This window comes from Mustelus asterias, chromosome 24 (assembly GCF_964213995.1).
Source record: "Mustelus asterias chromosome 24, sMusAst1.hap1.1, whole genome shotgun sequence".
In the NCBI taxonomy this organism is placed as follows: Eukaryota; Metazoa; Chordata; class Chondrichthyes; order Carcharhiniformes; family Triakidae; genus Mustelus; species Mustelus asterias.
Window position 1 is genome coordinate 52,478,626 of NC_135824.1, and position 26,778 is coordinate 52,505,403.

The 26,778-nt window shown below is 47.7% G+C and overlaps 2 protein-coding genes across 7 annotated transcripts in view; one reads left to right on the forward strand and one right to left on the reverse strand.

The window, feature by feature from the left end:
* The window catches only part of LOC144511393 (protein YIF1B-B-like), a 29,516-nt gene extending 3,039 nt beyond the window's left edge, over positions 1-26,477 (reverse strand). The window contains exons 1-8 of one of the 6 annotated variants that reach the window (XM_078241705.1): positions 26,350-26,463; positions 20,528-20,748; positions 17,709-17,813; positions 12,714-12,792; positions 9,891-9,948; positions 8,839-8,994; positions 8,643-8,736; positions 5,955-6,079 (exon numbers count right to left, since the gene is read on the reverse strand). In XM_078241705.1, coding sequence (XP_078097831.1) covers positions 5,955-6,079; positions 8,643-8,736; positions 8,839-8,994; positions 9,891-9,948; positions 12,714-12,792; positions 17,709-17,813; positions 20,528-20,748; positions 26,350-26,383 — 872 coding nt within the window. In that variant the 5' untranslated portion in view covers positions 26,384-26,463. Of the gene's footprint in view, positions 1-5,326; positions 6,080-8,642; positions 8,737-8,838; positions 8,995-9,890; positions 9,949-12,713; positions 12,793-17,708; positions 17,814-20,527; positions 20,749-26,349 lie in introns of those variants that run through there. The other 5 variants (XM_078241708.1, XM_078241704.1, XM_078241707.1 and 2 more) reach the window with 5 other exon arrangements.
* The window catches only part of LOC144511396 (basic phospholipase A2 PA-9C-like), a 28,810-nt gene continuing 28,189 nt past the window's right edge, over positions 26,158-26,778 (forward strand). The window contains exon 1 of the mRNA XM_078241712.1: positions 26,158-26,345. The gene's annotated coding sequence lies outside the window, so the exon portion shown is untranslated. The remainder of the gene's footprint in view (positions 26,346-26,778) is intronic.

Consider the following 26,778-nt stretch of genomic DNA (forward strand, 5'->3'; position numbering starts at 1 on the left):
TATCGCGAGAGGGATGGAGTATAAAAGCAGGGAGGTCTTGCTGCATCTGTACAGGGTACTGGTGAGGCCGCACCTAGAGTACTGTGTACAATTTTGGTCCCCTTATTTAAGAAAGGATATATTAGCTTTGGAGGGGGTACAGAGAAGGTTCACCAGGTTGATTCCGGAGATGACGGGGTTAGCTTATGAGTAGAGATTGAGTAGACTGGGCCTGTACTCATTGGAGTTTAGAAGGTTGAGGGGAGATCTTATAGAGACATAGAATCATAGAATCCCTACAGTGCAGGAGGCCATTCGGCCCATCGAGTCTGCACCGACCACAATCCCACCCAGGCCCTACCCCCACATATTTTACCCGCTAATCCCTCTAATCTACGCATCTCAGGACACTAAGGGGCAATTTTTAACCTGGCCAATCAACCTAACCCGCACATCTTTGGACTGTGGGAGGAAACCGGAGCACCCGGAGGAAACCCACGCAGACACGAGGAGAATGTGCAAACTCCACACAGACAGTGACCCGAGCCGGGAATCGAACCCAGGACCCTGGAGCTGTGAAGCAGCAGTGCTAACCACTGTGCTACCGTGCCGCCCCAACCACTGTGCTACCGTGGGTTCACGGTATAAGACATATAAGATAATGAAGGGGCTAGACAGGGGAGAAGCAGCGAGGTTATTTCCACTTACAATGGAAACAAGAACTAGGGGGCATAGCCTCAAAATACGGGAGAGTCAATTTAGAACAGAGTTGAGGAGGAACTTCTTCTCCCAGAGGGTAGTGAATCTTTGGAATTCTCTGCCCAATGAAGCAGTAGAGGCTACCTCGTTAAATGTGTTTAAGTCACAGATAGATAGATTTTTAACCATTTAGGGAGTTAAGGGTTATGGGGAGCGGGCGGGTAAGTGGAACTGAACCCACTATCAGGTCAGCCATGATCTTATTGAATGGCGGAGCAGGCTTGAGGGGCTAGATGACCTACTCCTGCTCCTATTTCTTATGTTCCAGTTTCCCCAGAACCTTCTCCTTAGTGATGGCCACTACACTCACTTGTGCCCCCTGACTCTCCTGGAGCTCTGGCATCCCACTGGTATCTTTCATCGTGTAGACTAATGCAAAGTAACTAATCAGTTCCTCTTCATTTCTTTGTTTCCTATTATTACTTTTCCAGCCTCATTTTCCAGTGGTCCAATGTCTATTTTTGCCTGTCTCTTATCTTTTATATGTTGAAAAAAACTTTTATCTTTTCATATTACTAGCGAGCTTACATTTCATCTTTCATATTTCATCTTCTCCCCCCCTTATTGCTTTTTTAGTTGTTCTCTGCTCACTTTTAAAGGCTTCCCAATCTTCTGTCTTCCCACTAATCCTCGTCATTTTTTAAGCTTTTGCTTTTATGCTGTCCTTGACTTCCCTCGTCAGCCATGGGTGCCTCGTCCTCCCCTTAGCATGTTTCCTCCTCCTTGAGATGAATTTCTGTTCTGCCTCCCGAATAACCCCCAAAAACTCCTGCCATTGCTGTTCCACTGTCTTCCCTGCTAGGCTCCCTTTCCAATCAACTCTGGCCAGCTCCTCCCTCATGTCTTTGTAGTTACCTTTATTTAATTGTAATACCGTTACATCTGATTCCAGCTTCTCCCTCTCAAACTGCAGGGTAAATTCTATCATATTGTGGTCACTGCTCCCTAAGGATTCCTTCACCTTAAGTTCTCTATTCGAGTCTGCCTCGTTACGCATCACCAAATCCAGAATTGCCTGTCCCTTAGTCAGCTCTGTCACAAACTGCTCCAAAAAAACTCTCTTAGACATCCCACAAATTCCTTTTCTTGGGATCCACTATCTACCTGATTTTCCCAGTCTGCATTCAGCTGCATGAGTAAACCCACTTCACAAATTGCCAGTGCAGCCTTTCGGTCATTTACTCCACTTAAATATTCAGTGACAGAGGTTGACATTCCTGCAAGTGTAACATCTTTATTCACTTGCTGGCTGGAACCAAATTTATCTATTGTCACAAGTAGGCTTACATTAACACTGCAATAAAGTTACCGTGAAAATCCCCTAGTCACCGCACTCCGACACCTGTTTGGGGACACCGAGTGGGGATTTGGCACGGCCAACGCATCTAACCAGCACATTGAATATTATCACATAGAATCTTGACAGTGCAGAAAGAGGCCATTTGGCCCACCGAGTCTGCACCAACCACAATCCCACCCAGGCCCTATCCCCATATATTTACCCATAATCCCTCTAACCAATGCATCCCGGGACACTAAGGGGCAATTTAGAATGGCCAATCAACCTAGCCCGCACATCCTTGGACTGTGGGAGGAAACCGGAGCACCCGGAGGAAACCCACGCAGACACAGGGAGAATGTGCAAACTCCACACAGACAGTGACCCGAGCCAGGATTCGAACTCAGGACCCTGGAGCTGTGAAGCAGTAGTGCTAACCACTGTGCTACCGTGCCGCCCTAATCTTTCTGACTGTGGGAGGAAACCGGAGCACCCGGAGGAAAACCACACAGACACGGTGAGAACGTGCAGACTCCGCACAGGCAGTGACCCAAACCGGGAATCGAACATTAGTGCCAATGGGCCTTTGGTAACCTAGCCTAGGATCACATCAGAGTTGATCCCTCGATGCAAAGCAATTGATGGTGGTGACGTTAAGGCGTTGCAGTTAACAACTTGCCAAGTTTCTCTCTTGGCTTTTGCTACAGGTCCTCAATGACCCTGACCAGTTGGGAGGTGCAGGTGCGTAACTTCAGGATTCACTGAAGTCGTAAATTCTTCCGTGGTCAAGTAATCTAGTGATGTTTGCGATTCAAGATGAGGAGTGAAGAATGCAAAATGGGAGAGGCACAAAAAATAAAGAGGGCTCAGACACTAGAAATCTTCTCCTTTTCAAGTTAGCACCCTTGTGTTGGGAGGGAGCTGACAAAATTAAGAGTGAAAATATGGTCACAGGTCATCAATCTATTCCAATCTGAAGAGACCGAGAATCAATCCAGATATTTTCAGGAACAGAGATAGAGCCATGGACCATTTCGCCTCATGGTCTCTGGGGCAGGAGGAGGCCCTGCCCCACACTTACCGGTGTAAATCTCTCTGAGGAACTCTGATGCACAGAGTGTTGGACATTCATTAAACTAAGTACTCCCAAAAAAATGGGCAAGAAATTCTCCCATATACCCACATATTGGGCAATTAGTTTTCTTTTGGGAGTGTCCCGGCCCATGCATCTGCTTCCACCAGCCTTTCAGGCAATGTGTTCGAGATCGCAATTACTTGTTGCCCAAGAACACTTTTAATTTCTTCTTTGGCTCCTTGCCAGCTACCTGAAACTTTCATCATCACCCGGCTACTGATCCATCTATCAGTGGGTTTTATAGGATTTGAACAAGACAGTTGCTACAGATGGTTTTCAAACTGCCTCGACCAAGTGGTTCAGAGAGGAGTAACTGAAAAGACAACAGGTAGGAGTACAAGAGTCTTACTGGCAGCTTATAGCTATATGGGAATGCAAGTTGTGAGGAGGACACAGAAGGAGTTGCAAAGAGATATGGACAGGTTAAGTGAGTGGGCAACAAGTTGGCAGCATGTGGTGGTGTAAGAATGTAAACCTAGACTAAAAATAAAAGTTGGGAAACTTGTAAAGTTTGACGTTCAGAACAACTTGCGTATACAGTACTCATAAGGAACAGAAAGTTAGCATGCAGGTAGAGCAAGCAATTAGGAAGGCAAACATCCATGTTGCCCTTTATTGTAAGGGGTTCAGAGCAGAAGAATGAGGTCTTGCTACAATTGTACAAGGCTTTGGTTAGACCACAACTGAGTACCGTACACGGTTTTGGTCTCCATTTTAAGGCAGGATATACTTGCATTGGAGGCAGTACAGGGAAGGTTCGCTAAATTGTTCTCTGGGATAAGGGGTTGCTCTGATGAGAGGCTGGGTAAATTGGGCTTAGGCTCGCTGGAATTTAGAAGAATGAGGGGCAATCTCATTGAATTGCAAAAGATTCTGAAGGGGCTTGACATGGTAGACACTGAGGTTGTTTCCCTCTGGCTGGGGGATCTAAACACAGGTCGGGGGTGGTGTAGTTTCAGGATATAGGACTGAGCTTGAGGAGAAATTTATTTACTCAAAGGTTTGTGAATCTCTGGAATTCTCTACCTCAGAGGATTGTGTATGTTCGAGAATATCAAGGAGGAAAACAAGGGATTTGGGGAGTGAATGTCAAGTGGGAGTTGAGGCCCCAGATCAGCCATGATTGTGTTGAATGGCGGAGCAGACCCATGGAGCTGTCCACTCATACTCCTACTTATATTCTTATGAGAAATATTTGGCATTGTAGTAGGTTTTGCCTGTAATAATAAACATACACAGCAAAGTCATGCAACACAAGTTTTCTTTCTGTATAAAGATGAATTGTACAATTAAACAGATATATTTTGTTTGACTTTAACGTGAAACCAATTTCTGGCTCTGAGTAAGAATTCTACCAAGACTGTAATTCACCAAACACATGGTCAATATTCAGCCTGGCTTGGTTATACTCAAGTTTGGAGGCCAGAGGTTGATAAGAGTGTTGCCTAGTTAAAATATTTCTGAAATTGGTAGTTATGTTGGAGTTAGTGGAGTGTTACTAAGGTTGATAAAGTGTCACTCGAGCTGACATGGAGTGCTGATGAGACCAATGGTATGCGATGACTGTGCTAGCTCTCCTTTTATCCGTTAACGAGCCAAGTGCAACTACTGAAAAAGGGGTGCCATCTCCTTGACAACATTGTGGACCGATGACCACAGGCCTCTGGGGCCAAGCAGTTTTCAGTTCCTCACGTCTAGTGTGGAGCCAGGGCTGGGGACTAAAGAGTTACAGTGCTGGTGACGACCGGGCCTGGAAGGTAAAATGCTGTTACCTTCAGTGATATGATGTGGAGATGCCGGCGTTGGACTGGGATAAACACAGTAAGAAGTTTAACAACACCAGGTTAAAGTCCAACAGGTTTATTTGATAGCAAAAGCCACACAAGCTTTCGGAGCCCCAAGCCCAGCTCCGAAAGCTTGTGTGGCTTTTGCTACCAAATATACCTGTTGGACTTTAACCTGGTTTTGTTAAACTTCTTACTACCCTTCAGTGATATGCATTGAAATAACTTTAAATTGTTGCACAGTCGAAACTGGAGCTACTGGCGGATCCCTTGAAACCACTTTGTTGACCCCTAGGAGATCACAAACTCCTGGTCAAGAGCTCCTGCAGTAGAAGATACTTTCCCCTTTAAGTAATTCCGCGGAAACAATCCCAACAGCTGCACAAGATGTTATACTTTCCATGTTTTATTTGCCCAACTTCAGTGTTTATAAATAGATATTTAAAAAATTTCCACTGTGTGGACAGTGGAAAGTTAGCACACAGCAGGTGTGTCCTCACTTTTTACTTTCTATTTGGGACGGACACACCAAATTATGAACTTGTTGCATTTCAGATGATACAGGCAGCCCAAAAGAAAAAGCCCAACATTCATGAAAGGAGAGGACACGACCCAGCGCCCCTTGGGGAGATGGACCCGTCCTGCGCGTCCCCCCCCCTCCCCACACAGGGAAATCATTTTACCCCCACCCCTGCCCCTTTGGGTAGATGGACATATCTCCCATGCCACCCTTGTATGGAGACAGTTTTTGCACCCCCGCTGCTCGGGGAGTTGGACCCCCCTCCTCCTTCCATGTCGCCACAGGCAACGGCCAACCTCTCGGGGGCAACAAATCTGTCCTGCACTCAACCCAACCCAACCCACCCACCCAAACCTCTGGGATTTAAGATTCCCCCCAGTTGTGTTCTCCCCTCAGCCCTACATTGAGGGGAGATGGGACACACCTCCAATCCCCATCCCAGGGAACACAGGGGTGCTCCAGCTTTCCTATCTGACCAAATGAAATGTGAGCCAGTACATGAAGATTGGTTGCACTGCTGCGATCGCCATGGTCAGGTACATGCGTAGCTGATTCCTCGTGCCTCGCACCAGGACGCCCTCGGCTGCAGCTTCAGACAGAATCTTCAGTCTCAATGTTCGAATCTGAAAAGAAAACACTGTTTAGGAGATCTTTGGGATGGCATGGTGCTAAATGCACTGTCCAATGAAACTGAGCCATATGGATCAGGAAGGTCAGTGCCAAATTAGTTGATCTCAGCCAGGGCAGCAATAGTTACTGGTTGACCTCAGTGCCTTTGCATTAGGGAGAGAATTCAGCCATGATTTTTACTGCAGGAGAGTGAACATGTGGATGTCTGACAAGTTTAGAATTGGTGGATTATTCATTGTGCGAATGCAGCCACAAGGGGATCAGAGAGAGAGACAGACAGACACACATAGGGAATCTATGCGTGGAACCAGAGGAAATGGGCGAGGTATTAAATGAGTACTTTGCGTCAGTATTCACCAAAGAGAAGGACTTGGTGGGTGACGAGTCTGAGAAAGGGTTTGTAAATAGTTTGAGTCATGTTGAGATCAAAAAGGTGGTGGTATTGGGGTTCTTGAGAAACATTAAGGTAGACAAGTCCCCAGGGCCCGATGGGATATACCCCAGAATATTGAGAGAGGCAAGGGCGGAAAATGCTGGGGTTTTGAAAGAAATCTTTTGTATCCTCATTGGCTACAGGGGAGGTCCCAAAGGATTGGAGAATAGCCAATGTTGTTCCTTTGTTTAAGAAGGGTAGCAAGAATAATCCAGGTAATTACAGGCCGGTGAGCCTTACATCAGTGGTAGGGAAATTATTGGAGAGGATTCTTCGAGACAGGATTTACTCCCACTTGGAAATAAGTGGACGTATTAGTGAGAGGCAACATGGTTTTGTGAAGGGGAGGTCGTGTCTCACGAACTTGATTGAGTTTTTCGAGGAAGTGACGAAGATGATTGATGAGGGTAGGGCAACAGATGTTGTCTACATGGACTTCAGTAAGGCCTTGACAAAGTCCCTCATGGCAGACTGGTGCAGAAGGTGAAGTCGCATGGGATCAGAGGTGAGCTGGCAAGGTGGATACAGAACTTCGGTCATAGAAGACAGATGGTAGCAGTGGAAGGGTGCGTTTCTGAATGGAGGGCTGTGACAAGTGGAGTTCCTCGGGATCAGTACTGGGACCTTTGCTGTTTGTAATATATTATATATAGAAAAATGATTTGGAGGAAAACGTAACTGGTTTGATTAATAAATTTACGAACAACACTAAGGTTAATGAACCCCAATACCACCTTTTTGATCTCAACATGAGGACCATCAGAGGATATAGATCGGTTGAAGACTTGGGCGGAGAGATGGCAGATGGAGTTTAATCCGGACAAATGTGAGGTAATGTGTTTTGGAAGGTCTAATACAGATAGGAAATATGCAGTAAATGGCACAACCCTTAAAAATATTGATAGGCAGAGGGATCTGGGTGTACAAGTACAGAGGTCACTGAAAATGGCAACGCAGGTGGGGAAGGTAGTCAAGAAGGCATACGGCATGCTTGCCTTCATCGGCCAGGGAATTGAGTTTAAAAATTGGCAAGTCATGTTGCAGCTTTATAGAACCTGAGTTAGGCCGCACTTGGAACATAGTGTTCAATTCTGGTCACCACACTATCAGAAGGATGGGGAGGCTTTGGAGAGGGTACAGAAATGATTTACCAGGATGTTGCCTGGCATGGAGGGCATTAGCTATGAGGAGAAGTTGGGGAAACTTGGTTTGTTCTCACTGGAACGACGGAGGTTGAGGGGCGACCTGATAGAAGTTTACAAGATTATGAGGGGCATGGACAGAGTGGATAGTCAGAAGCTTTTTCCCAGGATGGAAGCGTCAATTACTAGGGGGCACAGGTTTAAGGTGCGAGGGGCAAGGTTTAAAAGAGATGTATGAGGCAAGTTTTTTTTTTTTTACACAGAGGGTGGTGGGTGCCTAGAACTCACTGCCGGGGGAGGTAGTGGAAGCAGATACGATAGTGACTTTTAAGGGGAGTCTTGACAAATATATGAATAGGATGGGAATAGATGGATATGGTGCCCGGAAGGATAGGGGGCTTTAGTTCAGTCAGGCAGCATGGTCAGTGCAGGCTTGTAGGGCCGAAGGGCCTGTTACTGTGCTGTAATTTTCTTTGTTCTTCTTTGACAGCATCCCTGGAGTCTTATATCTTTCTAGAATAGAACCATGGTATCCTCACATTGCAGAGAGAGGCCATTTGGCCTGTCAAGTCTGTACCGACTCTCTGACAGAGTATCTTACCCAGGCTCTCTCTTCCGCTCTAATCCTGTAACCCCACACATTTACCCCGCAAATCTAATCAACCTACATATCGTGGGACACTAAGGGACAATTTAGCATGGCCAATCAACCTAACCTGCACATCTTTGGGCTGTGGGAGGAAACCGGAGCACCCGGATGAAACCCACGCAGACACGAGGAGAACATGCAAACTCCACATGGTCACCCAAGGCCGGAATTGAACCCGGGTCCCTGGCGCTGTGCAATAGCAGTGCTAAACACTGTGCCACCGTGTCCATGGAACCATTTCCCTGAGAGAATCAGGTCATGGTGAGAAGATATTGATGCATCAATGTTAACAAGTTGCGAAGCGAACAGGGAAGTTAAATAATTAAACCCACCATGAACACCACAATTGAGATGCAGCACCAGCCCAGAGCAACGTAATATCCTGTTCTCCCAAAGATCAGCCCAGCCACGACTCCAGTGATCATCCTGTGGGTAAGAAATCAGGCGTTTTACAGATGACTACAGACTTGCTTACTGCAATGACAACGGCGCCCACGGGGCCACCGACTCCATCGCTCACACACCTACCCAACATACTTGTACCCGGCAAAAGCAACGAGATCGATGGTGGTTAAGTCTGTGTTCACCGTGACCAGGTAGAGGCTGAGCAGGATAGCGAGCACCTCAATGACCAGCCAGATTAACGCTGAGCTGGCCTGCATCCCCAAAATCTCTGGAGAGAACCTGTGGGGAAGAGAAATAAGTTAGTAAATGCTGGGTGTGCATCAGCATCTGCCTAGAAACCGTGGCACGATGAAAGACTGGGGGGCGATACACTTTATCGTGCAGAGACAGTACGGATTTGAATTCTTGGCCAATTCCGGTCACTCAGCGATGGAATTACTTCCCAGAGGAATCCTCTCTCGTACACTACCCAGCAGCCAGCCAGAGAACAGCATTAACTACAACACGTTTGTCATCGACTTTGGAATAGCACATTGTTTTGGGATGGGAGAATGAACATATGAATCACAATAAAGAATTACAAACAGAGGAAGTGCTTGAAGCAAGAAAGTATTCCTCAGGCTGTGGTTCAGTGGGTAAAATTGTCCTCACCGAGTCAGAAGACTGTGGGTTCAAGTCCCAGGAGAACTAAAATCCTGGCGACACTCCAGTGGAGTACCAAGGCAGTGCCGCAGTGCCAAGGGAGTGCCGCAGTGTTGGAGGTGTGGTCTTTTGGATGCCACTTTGAACGGAAATCCCGACTGTCCCATCAGATTGGCATTAAAAAATCCCCTGGCATTATTTTGAGGAGGGGAATTTTCCCCAGTGCCCTGTCCAATATTTCTCGCTCAACCAACATCATCAAAAAGAAAACTACACAGGTTATCTGGTTGCTATTGTGGGAACTTGCGCTGTGCAAATTGGCTTCTGCATTCTCTACATCACTATATTTTGACTGTAAAGCACTTTGAGATGTCCTAAAGTCAAGCAAATTTTGTGCCAGCGCCCGGTCCCACTTCTGAAACATAATACATGAATAATGGTGAATCCCAATGGCCATTCTACTTAAACATCCTCAACACCCAGTTAGAGCAGAAAATGGGAAGCACCAAATGATGCGACAAGAGGATCCTCACCTGCTTTGAGTTCCAAGAGCAAACCCAGCTACCAGTAAGTATGTGATGAACGCCATTGCTGAAGAGAGAGAGAAGAGGACATAAGACAGGGCGTGGACAGAGAGTCACGGTACATTGAACCAGTCTGCAATGAATATTTAATGACTTGTCTTTCACAATATTGTAAGCACCAACCAAAATGTGTGGTCACGCAATCAAATGCAATGAGCCTGACATAAGCGCAACACAAGTCTCTGCCCCCGCCCACATTCCGAGGACTCAATGAGCAATGCACAGCTATGTGGCACAGTGGTTAGCACTGCTGACTCACAGCGCCAAGAACCCAGGTTCGATTCCCGACTTGGGTCACTGTCTGTGTGGAGTCTGCACCTTCTCCCCGTGTCTGCGTCGGCTTCCTCCGGGTGCTCCAGTTTCCTCCCATAGTCCAAAAGATGTGCTGGTTAGGTGCATCGGCCCTGCTAAATTCTCCCTCACTGTACCTGGACAGGGACTGGATTGTGCTGACTAGGGGGATTTTCATGGTAACTTAATTGCAGTGTCAATGTAAGCCTACTTGTGACACGAATAAAATAAACTTTAAACTTTTTAAAGCACGCTGGCAGTCATAAGAACATAAGAACTAGGAGCAGGAATAGGCCATCTGGCCCCTTGAGCCTGCTCCGCCATTCAAGAAGATCATGGCTGATCTTTTCGTGGACTCAGCTCCACTTACCTGCCCGCTCACCATAACCCTTAATTCAAAGAACAAGAACAAAGAACAAAACAGCACAGGAACAGGCCCTTCGGCCCTCCAAGCCTGCGCCACTCATGTGCCCAACTAGACCATTTGTTTGTATCCCTCTATTCCCAGTCTGTTCATGTGGCTATCTAGATAAGTCTTAAACGATCCCAGCGTGTCCGCCTCAATCACCTTGCTTGGGTGTGCATTCCAGGCCCCCACCACCCTCTGCGTAAAATACGTCCCCCTGACATCTGTGTTGAACCTTGCACCCCTCACCTTGAACCTTGCACCCCTCACCTTGAACCTGTGACCCCTTGTGTTCGTCACCTCCGACCTGGGAAAAAGCTTCCCACTGTTCACCCTATCTATGCCCTTCATAATTTTATACACCTCTATTAGGTCACCCCTCATCCTCCAACTTTCCAGGGAGAACATCCCCAGTTTACCCAATCTCTCCTCATAGCTAAGACCCTCCATACCAGGCAACATCCTGGTAAACCTTTTCTGTACTCTCTCCAAAGCCTCCACGTCCTTCTGGTAGTGTGGCGACCAGAACTGGACGCAGTATTCCAAATGTGGCCTAACCAACGTTCTATACAGCTGCAACATCATATGCCAACTTTTATATTCTATGCCCCGTCCAATAAAGGCAAGCATGCCATATGCCTTCTTCACCACCCTCTCCACCTGTGCTGCCACCTTTAAGGATCTGTGGACTTGTACACCCAGGTCCCTCTGTGTGTCTATACTCCTGATGGTTCTGCCATTTACTGTATAGCTCCCCCTTACATTAGATCTACCGAAATGCATCACTTCGCATTTATCTGGATTAAATTCCATCTGCCATTTCTCCGCCCAATGTTCCAGCCTATCTATATCCTGCTGTATTCTCTGACAATGTTCAACACGATCCGCAACTCCAGCAATCTTTGTGTCGTCTACAAACTTCCTTCCTTTACTGTTCAAAAATGTATCTATCCTTGCCTTACAAACATTCAATGAGGTAGCCTCAATTGCTTCACTGGGCAGAGAATTCCACAGATTCACAACCCTTTGGGTGAAGAAGTTCCCCTTCAACTCAGTCCTAAATCTGCTTCCCCTTATTTTCAGGCCATGCCCCCTAGTTCTAGTTTCACCTGCCAGTAGAAACAACCTCCCTGCTTCTATCTTATGTATTCCCTTCATCTTATGTTTCTATAAGATCTCCCCTCATTCTTCTGAATTCCTAAGATGAAGATATCAGAGGGCGGCTGGTGAATGAGTAGCGGTAATTCCAAGACTTTGTTTGCAAATTGACCAGAAATGTTGATCCCCTCAGGAAACCTTGCCAGCGACGTTGCAAATTCTACAGGTCAAGACAAAGCTTTGAGGGCGGCACGGTAGCACAGTGGTTAGCACTGCTGCTTCACAGCTCCAGGGACCTGGGTTCGATTCCCAGCTTGGGTCACTGTCTGTGTGGAGTTTGCACATTCTCCTCGTGTCTGCGTGGGTTTCCTCCGGGTGCTCCGGTTTCCTCCCACGGTCCAAAGATGTGCGGGTTAGGTTAATTGGCCATGCTAAAAATTGTCCCTTAGTGTCCTGAGATGTGTAGGTTAGAGGATTAGTGGGTAAATGTGTAGGGATAAGGGGGTAGGGCCTGGCTGGGATTGTGGTCGGTGCAGACTCGATGGGCCAAATGGCCTCTTTCTGCACTGTAGGGATTCTATGATTCTATTCTATGAAAGCCAGTTTCACATTGTTGGGAGTCAGAGCTTACCCACACCGCTCAGAGTGTGAGAAACCACGCCATAACTGGGACGTGGTTCATGATTCACGCTCTCTGAAGACTATGGGTAAAATCACTCCCCCAGTAGCGGGGGTGCTCATCACCGATCCGTGTGTTGAACCTCACAAATATTATGATTGTAACAAACAAAAAAAAACCCCAAAATACTGCAGATGCTGAAATATACAGCAGGTCTGGCAGCATCTGCGCAGTGAGAATCTTTTCAGATCTTTGACCTTTCACCAGAACTGGGCTGATCAGAGCGTCAGCCCACTTCCCCACTCGATCCAGAAACACTTCATGAGGCTGATTAATACTATACAGAGGTCGCACCTACCTGGAATATATAAATCGGGAGCATTCACTTCGACCCTCGGGGCCACAGGGCTGTCCTGCTGGTATCGTACTTCCCAGCTCTGTCTCACAGAATTAAAGCAATAATTAGTTTGACAACAATCACACGAACTGAATGGGAAAACCTCCTCTTGGTCACTTCAGGAGAAAGTATATGAACATGCAAATTAGGAGCAGAGGTAGGCCACTCAGCCCCTCGAGCCCGCTCCGTCATTCAGTAAGATCTTGGCTGATCTGATTGTAACCTCAACCCTACATTCCTGCCTACCCCCTATAATCTTCCAGCCCCTTGTTAATCAAGAATCTATCTCACTCTGCCTTAAAAATATTCAAAGACTCTGCTTTCACTGCCTTTTGAGGAAGAGAGATCCAAAGACTCTCAACCCTCAGCGTATAAAATTCTCCTCATCTGTCTTAAACGAGCGACCCCTTATTTTTAAAGTGACCCCCCCCCCCCCACTAGTTCTAGGTTCTCCGACAAGCAGAAACACCCACCCCACATCTACCCTGTCAACATTGCTCAAGATCTTAAACGTTTTGATCACGTTGCCTCTTTCTTGTTCTAAACGCTAGTGGATGCAAGCTTAGCCTCTCCAACCGTTCCTCGTTCAGGCAACCCGCTCATTCCTGGTATTAGTCTAGGGTACTCAGAGGTTCCCAACTAGTGGCCCCAAAAGTGGACCGCAAAATAAACTATGTGGCCGGCATCGCCAAGTCCCGATGAATCTCGGGCCTCCCACGCATGTGCCAGCTGGGATTGGGTCACACATGTGCAATTTGGATTGTTTTTAATATCGTGTTTGCGTGTATATTTATTGTTGTCACAAGTAGGCATACATCAACACTGCAATGAAGTTACTGTGAAAATTCCTTACTCGCCACACTCGGGCGCCTGTTTGGGCACACTGAGGGAGAATTTAGCATGGCCAATGCACCTAACCAGCACGTCTTTCGGACTTGTGGGAGGAAACCCACGCAGACACGGGGAGAACATGCAAACTGTACACAGGCACCCAAGCCCGGAATCGAACCTGGGTCCCTGGCGCTGAGGCAGCAATGCTAACCACTGTGCCACCGTTGGTGATTCGAGTTGTGCATGCGCCAGCTGGGAATGGGCCACAAATGCGCAGTTTGGATTTTGTACATTGGCACAAGGACCCTAACTGATGTGTAAAATTCAGAATGGCGCATGCACGGCCCATTCCAGGCCGGCGCACGCAAGTTTCGGATTGTCAACATAAAACATTCCGAACCGTGCATGTGCGGTCCTTTCCTGGATGACACAAGCATAGGAGATCCCAGGTTCTTTGGGAATTGGAGTTGAAGACAGAGGCCTGGTGCACCTGTGCACAAACATGAAAGGGAGGTTGAGAACAATAACAGGAGAGAAGACAAGGAGAAATTTAAAAAAACAGCGTGGGAAGATGACGCAGGGAAGAAACAGGAACCAATGAATTTAAGAAAAGGAGAGACAGGCTCCAATATTGTATTGGACACGCAAACGGTGGAGGCTTTCATTGTAAACATCTTAAACGAATGAAAATTGTGTTAAATGGTGGCTTGACATGTTTTTAGGAGGTTTGGGAGTTTAAAACATTTTGCGAGAGGGCAGTTCAGTTGGAGAGAATAAGAGGTCTGCCTCAGATGTTTTTATAATATAAAGGTGTGCCGTGAACTAAAGTTTGGGAATCACTGGTCGAGTAAACCTCCGAGCTGTTTCTAATGCATTTACATCTTTCCTTAGATAAGGAGACCAACACCGTACACAATACTCCAGATGCGGCCTCACCTGTACTAAAGCATAAACCTTCCTACATTTGCAATTAATTGATGTCATATACATGGATTTTAGTAAGGCGTTTGATAAGGTCCCCCATGGTCGGCTTATGATGAAAGTGAGGTGGTGTGGGATAGAGGGAAAGTTGGCCGATTGGATAGGTAACTGGCTGTCTGATCGAAGACAGAGGGTGGTGGTGGATGGAAAATTTTCGGATTGGAGGCAGGTTGCTAGCGGAGTGCCACAGGGATCAGTGCTTGGTCCTCTGCTCTTTGTGATTTTTATTAATGACTTAGAGGAGGGGGCTGAAGGGTGGATCAGTAAATTTGCTGATGACACCAAGATTGGTGGAGTAGTGGATGAGGTGGAGGGCTGTTGTAGGCTGCAAAGAGACATAGATAGGATGCAAAGCTGGGCTGAAAAATGGCAAATGGAGTTTAACCCTGATTCATTTTGGTAGGACTAATTTAAATGTGGATTACAGGGTCAAAGGTAGGGTTCTGAAGACTGTGGAGGAACAGAGGTTCCTCCACAGTCTTCAGAACTGGGGTTCTGAAGACTGGGGTCCATATCCACAGATCTCTAAAGGTTGCCACTCAAGAGGATAGAGCTGTGAAGAAGGCCTATAGTGTGTTAGCTTTTATTAACAGGGGGTTGGAGTTTAAGAGCCGTGGGGTTATGCTGCAACTGTACAGGACCATGGTGAGACCACATTTGGAATATTGTGTGCAGTTCTGGTCACCTCACTATAAGAAGGATGTGGAAGCGCTGGAAAGAGTGCAGAGGAGATTTACCAGGATTTGGGAGGTTTGGAGGGTAGGTCTTATGAGGAAAGGTTGAGGGAGCTAGGGCTGTTCTCTCTGGAGCGGAGGAGGCTGAGGGGAGACTTAATAGAGGTTTATAAAATAATGAAGGGGATAGATAGAGTGAACATTCAAAGACTATTTCCTCGGGTGGATGGAGCTGTTACAAGGGGGCATAACTATAGGATTCGTGGTGGGAGAAACAGGAAGGATATCAGAGGTAGGTTCTTTACGCAGAGAGTGGTTGGGGCGTGGAATGGACTGCCTGCAGTGATAGTGGAGTCAGACACTTTAGGAACATTTAAGCGGTTATTGGATAGGCACATGGAGCACACCAGGATGATAGGGAGTGGGATAGCTTGATCTTGGTTTCAGATAAAGCTCGGCACAACATCGTGGGCCGAAGGGCCTGTTCTGTGCTGTACTGTTCTATGTTCTAATTCCCCTCACAATAAATGATAACATTCTATTAACTTTCCTAATTACTTGCTGTACTTGCCTTTTGTGATTCATGCACTTGGACACTCAGGTCCCTCTGCAAATCAGAGCTCTGTAATCTCTAACCATTTAGACAGTAAGCTTCTTTCTCCACCCCATTAACCAGCTGATCTCCTGCAGTACTACGCTTAGATCATTATTTTTAATGCATTTTTATTGTGAGCATTTCTGGCCATCAGACCTTAGGAAGGATATACTGACTTTGGAGGAAGCGCAAGGGGAATTACCAGAATGATACCCGGATTTCAAGGGTTAAATTATGAGTTGAGATTACTAAAACTAGGGTTGCACTCCCTGGAATTTAGAATGTTAAGATTTCATCCAAGTAATTAAGACATTGAGGGGAACAGACAAAGTAGATTTGGAGAAATTATTTTTGCTGGTTGGGAAGTCGAGGACTAGGTGGAGAATAGTCTAAAACATTAGACCCCCTCAGAAGCGAAATTAAGCAGTAATTCTACATGCAGGGTGGTGTTTGGAACTCACCTCTGCAAATGGCAACTGGTGCTAGATCGATGATTAATTTAAAAAATATGAATGATAAGATTCTTGTTACCCAAAGGTGTGAAGGGATTTGGGGCAAAGGCAGGTATATGGGGTTAGGTTGCAGATCAGTCTTGAAGGGCCAAATGGTCTTCTCCTGTTCCTATATAATCAACTCTTGTTTTCCCCCACTGTAAATGTCCATTTGTCCCTCAATTAGGAATGTTGACGTACCTCCAGCTCTTCCCCCACCCCCTCCCAGCATGTTACTCTAGTCTCACGCTATGAGGTTGATTTTTAATGCCTTCTGGGTAACTTGGGATGGGGTTTCCCAGTGCAAAGACCATCACCGAAACAAAGGGTCCCTCAACACAAACCAGCACCAGATACGAGAACACTCCTCGAACATCACCCTGCAGACTCTGAGGGACACCTGCATGCCTGTCCTCTCATAGTACAACTGTCAGGTTCAAATCTCCCTTCTTTGGGGTCCCCTGATGGTGCTCCAGCTACGTCACATTATACCCCTCAATGCTCATGGTACCAAACAGCGACAGAGGGCTGTGCTGGAAGTGAGGAAGTGCATGTCCCTCTAAAGATGATTTCATTTTCCTGCTGCTTGGTGCAAAACAGCCCCAGCCGATCGTGGTAAATGGTTCCTAGCCACTGGAAACCTCATTTAACAAAACGGTTGTGCAACAGAAAGGAGCTCAAAGGGCCGCATGTCATAACACCTCCCCAAGGACACTCCCAAAGCAAACCGTAGATTTTGAGAACTGATCACCTGGTGAACTTATTCTCAGCGTCTCCCACTGACACGAGCTGACAAATGCAACATCTTCCCTGACAACTCAACTTGCAAAGCTTGCAAAAGGGCAACACGGTGGCATAGTGGTTAGCACTGCTGCCTCACAGCGTCGGGGACTCGGTTTCGATTCCCGGCTTAGGTCACTGTCTGTGCAGAGTCTGCACGTTCTCCCCTATCTGCGTGGGTTTCCCCCGGGGGACTCCGGTTTCCTCCCGCATTCCAAAGATGTGCAGGTTAGGTGGATTGGCCATGCTAAATTGCCCCTTGGTGTCCAAAGATGTGCAGGTTAGGTGAATTGGCCATGCTAAATTGCCCCTTAGTGTCCCAAGGTGTGTAGGTTAGGAGGATTAGTTGGATAAACATGGGGTTAGGGCAGGGAGTGGACCTGGATAGGATGCTCTGTCAGAGAGTTGGTGCAGACTCGATGGGCCGAATGGCCTCCTTCTGCACTGTAGGGATTCTATGAAATCCCTTCACTAGCGGAAGATCCAGTGAGTTTCAAGGCAGTAGCATGACTCGCTTTTTAACCATCGTGTTACACTCTACAGCTTTGCTTTCCTGATTAATAAGCGTCAAGATGAATCACCAGTGAAAGGCCACCTCTCTTACCTGGTGCATGTAGGGAAAGATGAGGAGTCCCAGCTTCTTTCCGACATAAACAGTGTCCACAGCAAAATAATATTTCAATTTGCTCACTGGAATAAGTCGATCGATCTGCAGAAGTCAGGCAAAAAGGGTTCAATCACTCTCCACTACATGGCTTTCAGAACCATACGGAGGGGTTAAGAAGAAAAACACAGAATGAAAGGTCCCAATGATATGAAAACATTTTAGTCAATCTGTACAGTATTGCTGCTGAGGAATTGAAGACAATGACTTGCTCAAATGATCCCTCGACTGGGCGGGAGTCGGGACCTGAAGATTTCTCGGTCAAGACACAGACTTTCAGAGCTAATGAGGCTCTAGTGTCAGACATACTCCTGTAAGGTGGGCTATTCCATAGTCACATCCTCCCCAAACCCTTAGCCAGACCAATCCCAATGAGGAATGGCAAGGTGTGATGTGACTGGGGGCACGCGATTGACCAGTTCACTTATGCTGGGGGTCTGTCATGGGTATGGTTGCCAATTCCTCGGTTAAAGGGCTGCTGTCTTTCGGTACACTGCAGCTGGGCTGATTGGCAGGAGGGAGAATGGTGAAGCTAGTGGAGTACTGGCCTCAGAGTTAAAGTTTCACCAGGGTACATTCCAGGACCCTCATAGACACTGCTGGGGCAGAAGCAGAGAATTCTCCTATCGCTGGTGGATGTTACCAGTGCCTTATCATGGTTAGGAATATGTTTGATGCCTTCGACCCTGGATCCTGCATTCACTACCTCTCCCTTCTTGTGTTTTCTGTTGTTTGCCAGTAAGCCCACCAGTGACATGTCTGACCCCCTTGGAATCTCTAGGAAGCATCTCTTCCTTTTCTTAAAGCGAATGGGGAGAAGCTTCAAGAGTCCTGCAACGAATCAACTAACCCATCACCTCAGGATGACTCCCCACAAACTGATTGGCGAGCTTTTAATCTATACCGTAAACGCCAGGCCTGTGAACAAATGAACCCACTGGGCTGCATTTTCCAGCTCTTCCTCGCTGGCGGAATCCTCTGGCCCCGCCAAACATGACACCCTGCGGCAGGACAGGCAAGCCACGCAAAACCGCGTAGACCAAGAGGGGACTGGGAGATCCTGCCAACAGCCAATGGCAAGCCTCCTTCATTGCCAGTGAAAACATGCCTTGAGCTGGGGGACGGAGATTCCCGCTTTTGGCTGGAATTTTACTGTCCCACCCGCCAGGGGAATCAGAGCAGGTGAGGGGCGGAACATGGAAAGGTCTGTTGGCCGCGAACGGGATTTTCCAGTTTCGGGGCGAGCGAGGCCGGAAAATCCCACCCTTTGTCTCAGTGGGTGATGATTTGACACCAATACAAACAGCCTTTGATGAAGTACGTCACCCAATCGTAACTCATTCCTGAAACTTTTCTGGAACAATGGTTAATAAATCCTGAAACACCTTTCTCTCAATTTAAACTGCAATAGAACCGGTTGTGCCCATTCTCTCTCTCTTCACTCTCTAATTCAAAGTCAACAGTCCATCCAGAGGTAGAATTCTAATGCTACTCATTCCATCCATTGGAATTTACCAGAGAGAAAGGGGCCTGTACCCACCTTGCCCTGTGTTAACTGTAACTCATCCAAAATCCTGCTCTCCACCTCCTAGCTTGTCTTGTCCCGTTCATCTATTATTGATGATTCACATTGGCTCCCAATCCAGCAAAGGCTGATTTAAAAAATCCTCCCTTGCCTTTACTCTTCCCCCATCTCTGTAACCCTCTCCAGCCCTACGACATTCACAAAATCGTGCACTCCTCTTATTCTGGCCTTTTGCGCATCCCCGGTTTCCATCACTCTGCCATTGTTGGCCATGTCTTTAGCCACCTGGGCCCTTAAAACTTTAGGATTCCCTTCCTAAACCAGTCCATTTCCCTACCTCGCTCTCCTTGTTCAAGGAGCTGCTTGATACCCAAGTCTTTGATACCCAAGGACCTGGGTTCGATTCCCGGCTTGGGTCACTGTCTGTGTGGAGTTTGCACATTCTCCTCGTGTCTGCGTGGGTTTCCTCTGGGTGCTCCGGTTTCCTCCCACAGTCCAAAGATGTGAGGGTTAGGTTGATTGGCCATGCTAAAATTGCCCCTTAATGTCCTGAGATGCGTAGGTTAGAGGGATCAGTGGGTAAAATATGTAGGGATATGGGGGTAAGGCCTGGGTGGGATTGTGGTCGGTGCAGACTCGATGGGCCGAATGGCCTCTTTCTGTACTGTAGGGTTTCTATGATCTTTGGCCAAGCTTTTGGTCACCTATCCCGATATCTCCTTGCGTGGCTCGCTATCAAATTCAGTTCTATAATCGCTCCTGCGAAATGCTTTCGAGACATTTTGCTCGCTGTTGTACCCAACTCCACAAATTGAAGGCACGACCCAGACAAGGAGCAACAAACGTCAAGTGGGGGTAAACAAAGCCAACGTGAAGCAAACCGCTGAGGCCAGATATTAGCACCGGTACAGATTCTGTGATGTGCTTCTCTGCGTTAACCAAACAAACCAATTCACAATGTGGGATAAATTAAAAATGCAGTCCCCTAAAGGGATACTGCATCAAAGTAAAAAGAATCTCAACAGAAACTTAAATACATCAAAAGAAAATGTGACTAAAGGGGTCAATAAAACAGCCCAATCCTTGCAGTGCCCACTGGGTAGATTATGTGATGTCCATGTGTGCACTCAGCATATGTGGTCCAGGAACTATTTGGTAAAGAGACAGACCCCTATATTGTGTGGAGAATAATTAACGATTAATTCCTACTTCCCCCCCCACCCTTTCTGCTCACGTTTTGATCGACAATGTTCTTGCCCTGACTCGCCAAACTGCTGCCATAAGCCATCGCCAGGTTAGACACCACGGGGTCGCTGAGGAAGCCCTGCCCCGAAGGGCCAAAGCCAGCACCGCTGCCCTCGTATCCTGGAGCATCCATGTTCCCGCTGGTATCTTCAAAGAGGTGGCTGGGGTCGCCTGCGACGGGCATCGGCCCCCTCGTTCTCGCCTTGGCAGCTGGAATAGAGAGTGACAGAATAAGGTGACCCTTGTCGTAACCGGGCTATGAATTCAAAATCACCTTAATCGATGAAGTGTCAATCTTCTGTAGAGGGGTTCACACACGGTTGTAGAATTTCCTCTCGCCCCCCCCTCCCTCAGCAGAAATACAGAAGCTGTGGATGAATTTCAGAGACCCTTTGAAATGTGTTTAAAAACTCTGAAAGTCATCAGGGCCCCTACCCTTCTAATTCCACAACAAAATGAGCAACAAAGCAATTATTTTGCCGTGTCAGCAAGAGAAAGGTTGCACAGGGACTTTTAATTCTAAATTGGGTCAGGCCACAGGATATATATTTGGACTTCCTTTTACTGAGCGACTGCTGCACTGACCCTTGGATGAGACATGTTAAACCGAAGCCTGGTCTCCTTCCTGGGGTTGATGTAAAAGGTCCCACAACATGATTTCAAAGATGAGCAAAAGTCTCCCTCATCCCTCGACCAATGCTGCCAAAAGTTGCCTGGTCATTATCAAACTGCTGAATGTGGCAGCTTGCTACACAGAAATGCACATTTCTTACATTACAACAATGACTAGAACTCAAAAAAACTTCACTGTCTATAAAGTACGACGCAAGGTCCCAAGGATGTGAAACTGAACTGGACCAGCCATATAAATACTGTGTCTACAAGAGCGGGTCAGAGGCTGGAATACTGCAGACTCTCCAGAGAGCCTGTCACCATCTACAAGTCAGGAGTATGATGGAATACTCTGCACCTACCTGGGTGAGTACAGCTCCAACAACACGCAGGAAGCTCAACACCATCCAGGACAAAGCAGCCCCCCTTGATTGGCACCCCTTCCACCATCTTAATCATTCGCTCCCTCCTCCACCGACAAACAGTGGCAGCAGTGTGTACCGTTTTAAGATGCACTGCAGGAACTCACTAAGGCTCCTTCAACAGCACCTTCCAAATCTCTACCATCTAGAAGGGCAAGGGCAGTAGACCCACGGGAATACCCCCCCCCACCCCCGGGGGTTCCTCTCCAAGTCACTCACCATCCTGACTTGGAACTATAATCGCTGTCCCTTCCCTGTCGCTGGGTCAAATTCCTGGAACTCCCACTCTAACAGTACTGTGGATGTACCTACCCCTCAGGACTGCAGCGGTTCAAGAAGGTAGCTCACCACCACCTTCTCAAGGATAACTAGGGATGAGCAATACACACTGGCCCAGCCAGTGATGCCCACATCCCACTAATGAATAAAATATGTATATACAAGTGCAAGTCTTCCTTGTTTATTGAATATCGTCAGAACCATTTTACAAAATAGTTAAGATCTGAATTCCGTTAACACATGTTCCCACGGGCAGATAAGATGATTGGAAGTGGGTGAGAATCCACAGATGGAATATAATTTAAGTGTGAAACTCTCCACTTTGATTGAAAAAACACTTCACTGCTTACTCCAATTCAGGATCATGAGAACTCGGAGCCTATCGTGACATACACTGCAGGACTTACTCAGTTAATGGTAGGGCGTTGGGGAGAGTTACAGAACAAAGAGATCTAGGGGTACATGTTTGTAGCTCCTTGAAAGTGAAGTCACAGGTGGACAGAGTGGTGAAGAAGGCATTCGGCGTGCTTGGTTTCATCGGTCAGAACATTGAATACAGGAGTTGGAATGTCTTGTTGAAGTTGTACAAGACATTGATAAGGCCACACTTGGAATACTGTGTGCAGTTCTGGTCACCCCATTATAGAAAGGATATTATTAAACAAGAAAGAGTGCAGAAAAGATTGACAAGGATGCTACCGGGCCTTGATGGTTTGAGTTATAAGAAGAGGCTGGATAGACTGGGACTTTTTTCTCTGGAGCGCAGAAGGCTGAGGGGTGATCTTATAGAGGTCTATAAAATAATGAGTGGCACAGATCAGCTAGATAGTCAATATCTTTTCCCAAAGGTAGGGGAGTCTAAAACTAGAGGGCATAGGTTTAAGGTGAGAGGGAAGAGATGCAAAAGTGTCCAGAGGGGGCAATTTTTTCACTCAGAGGGTGGTGAGTGGCTGGAACAAGCTGCCAGAGGTAGTAGTAGAGGCGGGTAGAATTTTGTCTTTTAAAAAGCATTTAAACAGTTACATGGGTAAGATGGGTATAGAGGGATATGGGCCAAATGCGGGCAATTGGGACTAGCTTAGGTGTTTAAAATAAAAGGGTGCATGGAAAGATGGGCAGAAGGGACTGTTTCCATGCTGTAAACCTCTATGACACTGGGTGGTAGGCAAGGGGCACCCAGGAGGAAGGAGGAGGATTGTACAGAACATGCGGGGGTCCACAGGTGAGCACTCACCTGATAAAGGAGCAGTGCTCTGAAAGCTTGTGGCTTGTGCTACCAAATAAACCTGTTGGACTTTAAACCTGGTATTGTGAGACTTCTTACTGTGCTTACCCCAGTCCAACGCCGGCATCTCCACATCACGATGAGTCTCGAACCAGGGGACACAGGTTGGGACAGAGATGAGGAGGAATTTCTTCATACAGAGGGTGGTGAATCTTTGGAATTCTCTACCCCAGCTCAATCACTGAACATGTTCAAGACAGAAATCCGTGGATTTCTGAAGACTAATGACATTTGGGGATAGCATAGGCAAAGGGGTGATGAGGTCACCCTTAATCTAATTGAATGGCAGAGCAGGCGCGAGGGACTGAATAGCCTGCTCCTGTCCCTCTGTTCCTAATCCCCTTCACAATTTTAAAAGGTTCCCACCTCTGTCTTCCCTTTTCCAGAAAAAAAATGTAGGAAATGGACATAATGAACAAAGTGCAGACCCTCCAGTGGGAGAGAGAGAGGAAGGAAATTAGAAAGAGCGCAAAAGAGATTTACAAGGATGCTACTGGGACTTGATGGTTTGAGTTATAAGGAGAGGCTGATTAGACGGAGACTTTTTTCCTCTGGAGCTTAGAAGGCTGAGGGGTGATCTTATAGAGGTCTATAAAATAATGAGGGACACAGATCAGCTAGATAGTCAACATCTTTTCCCAAAGGTAGGGGACTCTAAAACTAGAGGGCATAGGTTTAAGGTGAGAGGCGAGAGATACAAAAGGGTCCAGAGGGGCCATTTTTTCACACAGAGGGTGGTGAGTGTCTGGAACAAGCTGCCAGAGGTAGTAGTAGGGGCGGGTACAATTTTGTCTTTTAAAAAACGTTTAGACAGTTACATGGGTAAGATGGGTATAGAGGGATATGGGCCAAATGCGGGCAATTGGGACTAGCTTAGGGGTTAAAACAAAAGAAGGGCAGCATGGACAAGTTGGACCGAAGGGCCTGTTTCCATGCTGTAAACCTCTATGACTCTAAGGGCTGCACAACTTTAACTTAAAGCTCAGATTCAGTAACATTGGGAGCAACTTTTCAATTCCTGCAAAGGATTCCAAGAGTTAAAGCAACACAACCTCAAAAATTATAGCAATGTCAAGTTACTATGACTGCCTTGTTCCAGCCAAAACAGTATGGTGAACATTGGAACAGGGTAGATAGATGTTTAGTATCTTGAGACTATTCCATTATTCAGCGAGATCGTGGCTGGTCTGTCACCAAACTCTTTCCCCAGATCCTTTAATGTTTTCCGTTAACTGAAGTCAATCAATCAGATTCAAAATTAACTGTTAGCTAGCATCAACTGCCTTTTTCAATTTGGTTTCATATCACCCCACGACTTCGCCCCTTCCCTATCTCTGGAATTTCCTTCAGCCCCATAAACCTCAAGAGATATTTGGCTTCTCAAGCATACCCCAATTTTAATTTCTCCACCATTGGTGGCCATACTTTCAGCTGCCTGGGCCCCAAGAGTTCCATGTTGCGAATGGCGTGCCGATCAAGCGGGCTACTTCATCTTAGATGGTGTCGAGCTTCTTGAATGTTGTTGAGAGGTCACAGCAGGTTTATTTGAAATCACAAGCTATTGAGGTGCTACTCCTTCGTCCGGTGACTTCACCTGACAACGGGGCAGCGCCCCGAAAGCTTGTGATTTCAAATAAACCCGCTGGACTATAACCTGGTGCCGTGTGACCTCTCATCTTGTCCACCCAGGTCCAACACCGGCATCTCCACATCTTGAGTGTTGTTGGAGCTGCACTCATCCAGGCAAGTGGAGTATTCCATCACACTCCGAACTTGTAGATGGCTGGTGGACAGGCTTTGGGGAGTCAGGAGATGGGTTTCTCACTGCAAGATTCCCAGACTCTGACCTGCTCTTGTAGTCATGATGTGGAGATGCCGGCGTTGGACTGGGGTAAACACAGTAAGAAGTCTCACAACACCAGGTTAAAGTCCGACTTTAACCTGGTGTTGTGAGACTTCTTACTGCTCTTGTAGTCACAGTATTTATATGGCTGGTCCAGTTCCGCTTCTGGTCAACGATAACCGCATGGTGTCCAATGACAGCACATTCCCTTCCCCAATATGGGATCCAGCATACCACATTTCCTCCTCAGTTTGAGGTGGGGCAGAGGGGGGCATCCCTCCTCTACTCCATTCCCCCTCAATCTTCTTTGGGGCTTCTTTGGGCTATCCCATTCCCACTTGAGGGCAGCACAGTGGTTAGCACAGCTGCCTCACAGCGCCAGGGACCCGGGTTCAATTCCGGCCTCGGTCTGTGTGGAGTTTGCACATTCTCTTCCCGTGTCTGCGTGGGTTTCCTCCGGGTGCTCCGGTTTCCTCCCACACCCCAAAGATGTGCGGGTTAGGTGGATTGGCTATGCTAAATTGCGCTTTAGTGTCTTGGGGATTAGCGGGGTAAATACGTGGGGTTACGGGGGATAGGACCTGCGTGGGATTGATGTGGCAGCAGGCTGGATGGCCTCCTTCTGCACTGTAGGGACTCAGTCTGGGGGAGGGGATTCTTTGGGCTATCCCATTCGCCCCCACGTGGGGGTGATCCCACTCCCCAATTTGGGGTGGGGTGTTTCTTTGGGATATTTTGCAACTCAGCAGGAGGGGGGGGGTTGTGGTTCTGGAATATCCCATTCCCCAGTCTTGAAAGGTGTCCCTGGGCTATTCTATTCCCACCCCTCCCCAAGTTTTGGGTGGGGGTGGGGGAGCAGATTGACTCTGGAAGATCCCATTCCCTAATTTTGGGGGGGGGGGGGGGGGGGGGGGAATGACTCTGGAAGATCCCATTCCCTAATTTGGGGGGGGGGGCAGATTGACTCTGGAAGATCCCACTCCCTAATTGGGGGGGGGGGGGGGGGGGAGGGACAGAGTGACTCTGGAAGATCCCACTCCCTAATTGGGAGGAGGGGGGGGGGGTGGAACATTCCATTTGTCTCACATGGAGGGGAGGGTCTGCGGAATATTCCATTTAGAATGGGGTGAATTGGAGGGTCTCTGGGCGATGCCACTCCCGAGTCTGGGGGCGGGGATGTGAGGGGGTGGTCTCTGGAATATCCCATTCCCCACATTCCCGGTATAGCGGGTCCCTGGCAGTCAGCTGTCGCTGCGTTCCTCTTCCCGTTCGCCAGTTTACCGGACACGGATAACGAGGGAACTTTGACAGCCGCCTCCGCCACCGTCGCATGGACAATCCATTTGGAGAGAGAGACTGAGGCCACGTACGTAACTTACGCTGTCTAAATCGGCTGTTCTCCATCGCTTCGCCCGTCCCGCGCGCGCACTTGAGCTCGAGCCCCAACCGCTGGAGGGGATGGGAAGCTCTCGCAGGCTGTCTGATTGACGGCCAATCAGCGGGCGCATTCCAGCAGCGGGGCGGGCACCAAGCTGATTGACAGCTACACTCACCAATCAGCGGGCGTATTCCAGATGTGGGCGGGCGACAAGCTGATTGACAGCTACAACTGCCAATCAATGGTCGCCCTCCAGCTGTGGGGCTCGCGGCTGGCTGATTGACAGCCAGTCAATGGGCGCCTTCCAGCAGCGGGGCGGGCGGCAGGCTGATTGACAGCTCCAACTGCCAATCGATGGGCGCCCTCCAGCTGTGGGCTCGCGGCTGGCTGATTGACAGCCAAACAGTGGGCGCCTTCCAGC